Consider the following 6,658-nt stretch of genomic DNA (forward strand, 5'->3'; position numbering starts at 1 on the left):
TAGGAATTATTTAGATTAAGAAGTTTTACATTTAAAGAACATTTTTAATGGATTATAGAATTGCAAAGAATGGTTAAAATTGTACATCCAATAGCTGGTGCAGATGTGTACATAGAATAGTTAGGGTTGGAAAGGACCTTAAGATCATCTAGTTCCAACCCCCTTGCCATGGGCAGGGGTAATTTTTGAATCTGTAGTGCCTCTAAATCATCATTTATTATTGTTTGGGTACTACGGATGAACAAGTACAGATCCTTACTTACGTCTGGACTTTATGGTGACTTTTATACTGACCTGTTCTGCTTAATACCAAGGATGGAATGAATCGGACCATTTAGTACCTGGCTCTCTATGTGTGGCAGCAGGGCAGGTATGGATATATAACTATCTTAAATACATGTGCGCACAGTACTACTACTACAAATAGTTCTATGCAGGTGGAATATCTATCGAAGTAGGATTAGGCTTTCTAGGGTCAATAGGTATCAGACACACACTTGCTTCCCTTTTGTCAGAGATCCTTAAAATTTAACTTGCAGGAAATGCAGCATGGGCAATGGCCACCTCCAAACCCGATATTCTGCTTATTCTGCTGCAGAAACTGATGGAAGAAGGAAATGTACTGTACAAAGTAGGTAGATTTTTTTTTTTAATTATTTTTATTTTCTGACAGCAGAACATTATAATTTAACTTCTGAATGTAGATTAAAGGTCTTTATACCTCCTTTTATGTTCAAACAAGATGTGTACTTGCACATCCTTTTATGTTGGGAATGAGGCCAACAAATCTTGAGAACCCTGGGAAGGAATCACTGAAAACTCCTGTGTAAATGAAATAAGTAACTGAAAATTTCAAGATGGATAAGTACATTTTCTTTCTGTTGAGCAAGTCAATCTGAAGATTTGTAGCAGGCAGTTGCTGCTTAAGAGCAACTCAGAATAAAAGGTGCTCGTTTGAAAGTGCCTTGTTGAATTAAGTGACATTTAGGCATGTCCTTTTCTTCAGCATAATGTTCTTTTGCGTGCTGTTTAAGTATATATTGAGGTAAGTGACAGCTCTTTTGATACGTTCTTTTTACTAATGGTGATACATTGCTTAAAAGAGGAACTGGCATTATTTGGTAAACTGAGACATCTGCTTTACTAGTGCAGCACAGTGCTGAATGGCTTTATAGAAGCATCATTCAAAGTCTGTTTTAGCTACCTGTAACTTGTAGGATCTTTTATAAGTGCCCTCAAATACCTGCCACCTTATCTCTCATCTTTTTTCTGTATCAAATGGCTTTGCATAGTAAAGAAAGAGACCCTTCAGGCCTTGCTGTCATGAATTAGATTCTCCCAAAACCTAGGCCTTAAAGTTATGATCAGTTACTTCATCAGGTACTGGACTGCTCTCTTTAAATAAGTAAATAATTAATTGTACCTGATTTTTTGTCATACAAGTAGTATGTATTAATGCAGTATATCCTGCTGAAATACCAATAAAGGTATGAGTTTAGAAACAAACACAGACTTCAGTTAACATCCAAGTTCTCGCCTGTTGTCTGTGTGCAAGTGCAATTCATACTGTGTATGTTTATTTTATTTAAATCTGGCTCTGTGTTTTTTACTTGAAGAGCACCTCTTGGTACATGTCAAGTATCAATGTGCTTTTCTGCAACAGTATTGTGACATTCAGGGTTCCTGAAAAGCTTCTTGTTTCCTACCTTTGTAGAAAGGCAAGATGAGAGAAGCAGCACAGCGCTATCAGTATGCCTTGAGGAAGTTTCCGAGGGAAGGATTTGGAGAAGAAATGAAAGCATTCAATGAGCTGAGAGTTTCATTATACCTAAACTTATCACGATGTCGCCGAAAAACAAATGTAAGCTCTAAGCTCTTACTGTTCATCTGTTGCCTCTCCGGCATAGGGAATCTTAGGCTTCTGTTCTACTCCATCACTGAGTTTGTACCTGGGACATTTATTTCTGCTATTTTAGAATTCTTTTCACTGTATCCTGCTTCTGGGCTTTGTTGTGTCAACAAATGGGGACAGTTCATAAGATGAGGTCATGTTGCTGTGGGGGATCTGTTACAGCTCTTCTTAGGAAATCCGGTTATTTTGGAAGGACAAACTGCTGGATGGTTTTGGTACTTTTTGAAAAGACAGAATGGAAAATGCTGCTACCGCTACTACAACTAATGTGTGTGTGCATTCCTTACCCTATCCCACTGATAAACTCATTGCATTTTGCTAACCCTGAAGTGCATCACTTTCCATCTAAAACTCAAGTTCATCATATTGCTCTGTTCTTGCATATCGTCTCAGGACAGGGGTTTTTGGTGTTAATACTTCCCAACCTCCTGTATCCTCACGCTCCATATAATTCAGTATTGTGAACGCCCTGCGCCGTCCATGGCTGTTAGAAAAATTAGGCTTGCTTCTGCCTTCATAGCCATCTTTGCCTCTGTTTAAACCCTGCTTTTGTCAATTCCAGTCTAACCAACAATTTACTGAACTCTTACTCTGTGTTCTTGTTAAATGAAGACCAAATAAATTCCATCCAGTGCAGTTCTTCTTTCAGAATTTTACATACCTTGTCAGAGGCAGCTCCGGACTCGGCTAAAACATTTCCTGAATTTTCTTGCTTTTCTCTAAATTTGTAAGTCTTTAACTGGCCTTTTTTTCAAAAGACATTTGAAAGCCTTGCTGTTTGGGGTTTATTTTCTTTTAAACATGAAGTCTCCTCTAGCATTGTAACGTCTGTGGGTTGAAGATAACCGTATCCTGCTTATATTAGCACTGCTTTTAGCTACCTTGGAGTCAATTTCCCTTAAACACGAGAGGCAAGAGTAGCAAGATGAGGTCTGTTCTCAGTTTTTCAGAAAGTATCTGCTCTTGCTATCTGATAAAGGGACTCTTTGTACTGCATAAGGTATCCACACTACTGAAGCAGTACCATGAGTACAGGGCATGCACCTTTCTTTTGTTGTCACTGTATAATGAGTACATTTGTTGAAATTATTAGGACTTTGGTATGGCTGAAGAGTTCGCTACCAAAGCACTGGATCTGAAACCCAAGTCTTACGAAGCCTATTATGCTAGAGCAAGAGCTAAGAGGAACAGCAGGTACTGTTTGGTTATGTGCATCTTCCTAACACCTTCAGTAGCTCCTTGTCTTTTCCACTAGTTGTATTTAGAATTTGCAGAGAAAAAGTTCTTTTCCTTGTGCACTTTCCATCTCTATTAGGTCTCAGTATCAGTTAAAGCCAACTCAGCCCTGAAAAGCAATACTGAATAATCTTTTGGGCAAACAGCAGGTAGTTCAGGAAGTAACAAATTGATACAGAGGGACTAAGTGTAAGAGCAAACGGGACTGCTACTCCAAGTGATTCAGCAGAATGCTGGCAGCAGTGTGCCACCAAACTCCAGCACTGCATTACTTATTATTGAGTTTATTTATGATTTATTACTGGGTGCTTCTGTAGGACAGGATATGTTGAATCATCAACAGTTCAAGATAAAAACAAGGGGAGCTTGAGAAACAGCAAACTGTAGTGGTATAGCTGAAGTCTAGGGAGAGGTGCCTTTTATTCATGAAGCAGAGTTCAGTCACCTGCTCAGAAGGCAACAGTGAAGCATTTACAAGACAAAGCATCAGTTCCTAGTGTTAGCAGCAGACTGCTGCTGCCTTCCTCAAGAAGCTGTTGAGATACCAGGGAAGGGTTTAGGGCTGGGTCTGCGCTTCCACCATAGGAAAGAATTTTGTGGCTTGGAGAAGATCCAATTCTCACATTGTCACCAGCTACATCCAGAGATGGCAGATCAGAATATGCCTTTGAAAGTCAGGGGTGTGAATTAATTGTAGGCAACGCTGAGACTTACATGTGCCCCTGGTTTTGATTGGGTTTAACTGGGGGTTGTTTTTTCTTTTTCCCTAAACAGAAAGCTACTTGCCGCTCTCGCTGACTTGCGTGAAGCCACACAGCTGTGTCCCAGCAATCAAGAGATAAAACGGCTCCTGGCTAGAGTAGAAGAGGAATGCAAACAGTTCCAGAGGACACAGCAACAGAAGCATCAGTCTCCACAGCTACTACAGCAAATTAACAACTCTGATAATGAGGAAGAGGGCATCATACAAGGTGTGAATGACAATTTTAATCTTCAAGACAGGGAGGATGAACTGTCACACCCTGAGGAATCTGTTTCCTGTTCACAAAGGCTGCAGTGTTCCTTAGCTGCTTCATCATACAGCAGGACCCTTCAAGAAGGTGTTCAGCAGAAAGCTAGATCTGTGTCCCCTCAAAGCAGAACAGGCAGTAAATACCTGAGAGAGCCAGGCTTGATCATGCAGCCAACAAAGCAGGCACAGATTGTGAAAACTAATCAGCACCTGAGCTCCATCCAGCCTGGACCAAAACCAGGAAGCAGTCCATGTAATGCAAAGACACAGTCATCTTTTCAGCATCTTCCCCAAAGTCCCTTGCCAGTCCGGCACTGTAAAATTCAGCATTTGGATGGGACAGGCACATTATCATCCGGAAGCATTTCTGCAAGTCCTAGTTCTGAACTGTACAATGAGAAGTTTGTGTCCAGCCAGTGTTCCCATTCACAGCATAATGAGAATCTGTCCTCACATTCTTTTGCAAGCAAGTCTAAAACCGCCGACCGGTTGACAGCCTCTACTCCAATGAATTTCAGTGAAGCAAGGCAGCAAAGTCCTGTCCCCTGTAGTTCTCCAGCTGGTAGTATGATTCTCGCCAGCTCAACCAGCAGCTTAAGTTCAGCCAGTAGTTTTTCAGATAGTATTAAGGGGCTGGGCCCAGATGTTCGACTCAAGGAGAGTAACGTTCATCAGGTTCAGAGTACTGCTGAACACAGACCTCGCAATACCCCATTTATGGGGATCATGGATAAGACTGCAAGGTTTCAGCAGCAAAATACTCAGTCCAGTCGTACTTGGCACTCTCAGGCATCAGAGGGATTATCAACTCATGTTGCTTCTGGGGGCATTCAGCCCTCCAATTTCGAGCAGTACCCAGTCAAGCACTACCAAACTAAAATTTCCTCTACTGGTGCTGCCCCAGGTGACAGCAGCCAGAATGGTCTGCAAGCTAAAGACCGCGAGGAGCTCAAGTGCCAAATGTCAACCCACTGTCAAGACAGCAGATCACCTAAACAGGCACCGCATTTATACCCAGATGCGGTATCACAGCCTCACAGCAGTAAGGAAGGCCATCTGAGCCATGGCACGGCTGCGAAACCAAAGCGATCATTCATTGAATCAAATGTATAACTATTACTGTGTATATTTACAGGGTTGTAAAACTTGGCTCATGACATCATAGGGTATTACTTCTGTACAAAGTACTGATGGCTGGTCACTTGTGAATATGCAGTCCATGTTGGCCAGTTTTCAATGGGCTACAACCACTTCAAACTGGTCCTACCATCACAGGACAGTTACAGTAACTGGAACAGCAAACCTGTGTGAAAAGAGTCCGTGACGATCACCTACCCACCACGCTAGGCCCTCGCACAGACAAAGCCTTTTCATCCTATTTTACCATCAAGTAAGACTTTCCTTTTACATAGGGCTTTAATCTCTGGTTATATTACATCTCACCACTTACTTACGTAATAATTGTGCCTCTCTAATGCTTAAGTGCTTACTTCTCAAAACAGTGTTAAGAAAGATAATCTGCTGCATAATACTCAGATCTGTATATGTATGCTTTTTTTTTAAATCAAAGATAGTATTTTATCACTTTTCTAGTGGGATCTAATTTGGGTTGCATGATGTACATTTAGGAAGCATAAATAATTTGTGTCTGAGTACAATATAAGTGGCCATGTTTGGACATGTAAATATAACTATTTTTAGTAACTAGAAGAACTCAAGTAAAATAAACGGTGACATTTGCATGTGTATTGAAAGGCTTTGACCATATTGGTTATTGCACTGAAGAACACAATATTATGGCATATTAACAATAATCGCACTTTATATATAGTTTATCTAATCACCTTTGGGTGCTATCTTAAAACAAAATGATTTATTGTTTATTGTGGAAAAAGGTACAGCAGTGAAATCTTTAGGAATTGTTTTTATGGGAAACCTACGAAATTGGTGAAGATGAAAGTTTTAGGAAAAGTGTACGCGCAGCTGTGTGACAGGATGAAGTTGTGAAGTTTCTCAGAGAAAATTAGGTTGGAAATCGGTGAGATCGTTCTGCAAACAAGGAGCTGTAGTGCCATCCCTGTGAGTACAGGTAGGTTGGAGTGGTCAGTGTGCCAGGCACAGTTCACATCCTGTTCGTGGACAGTGTTGGACATTGTGAACAGCCGTAGCCCCTTTTACAACTTCTTTTTGAGTTTGCATCCTTATGCTTTAGCTTATTTATTGTTTACTGTTTCTTTGATACTTTGTACAACTCCTATATTAGTCTTGTCCTGTAGTTCTATTTTTGCACAGCTACTGTATTTTTTCCATACAAAATAAAGATTATTAATACACGTGTGGGAGGAGATGCAGTCGCTGATGGTTACAGAGTAAACTCTCCAGCTTTTTTAGCTACACGTTCAGGAATACGGAATAGACAAAGACTCATTTTTGGTTTTTAAATTTTACAGCTTATATACTCTGCTATTTCTTACCTTCTGCAAGACTAACTTGGCAAA

General features: G+C 40.5%; 1 protein-coding gene across 8 annotated transcripts in view; it reads left to right on the plus strand.

Moving 5' to 3' along the window:
* Positions 1-6,493, plus strand: part of TANC1 (tetratricopeptide repeat, ankyrin repeat and coiled-coil containing 1) — an 85,766-nt gene extending 79,273 nt beyond the window's left edge. For all 8 annotated transcript variants that reach the window (XM_061446412.1, XM_061446403.1, XM_061446395.1 and 5 more), the window contains 4 exons: positions 540-631; positions 1,715-1,861; positions 3,006-3,106; positions 3,923-6,493. In XM_061446412.1, the coding sequence (XP_061302396.1) occupies positions 540-631; positions 1,715-1,861; positions 3,006-3,106; positions 3,923-5,273 (1,691 nt within the window). In that variant the 3' untranslated portion in view covers positions 5,274-6,493. The remainder of the gene's footprint in view (positions 1-539; positions 632-1,714; positions 1,862-3,005; positions 3,107-3,922) is intronic.
* Positions 6,494-6,658: the final 165 nt, after the last annotated feature.

Source organism: Pezoporus flaviventris, unplaced genomic scaffold, assembly GCF_033815535.1.
Source record: "Pezoporus flaviventris isolate CSIRO_AGI_PZ_B2104156 unplaced genomic scaffold, CSIRO_AGI_Pfla_v1 ptg000001l, whole genome shotgun sequence".
In the NCBI taxonomy this organism is placed as follows: domain Eukaryota; kingdom Metazoa; phylum Chordata; class Aves; order Psittaciformes; family Psittacidae; genus Pezoporus; species Pezoporus flaviventris.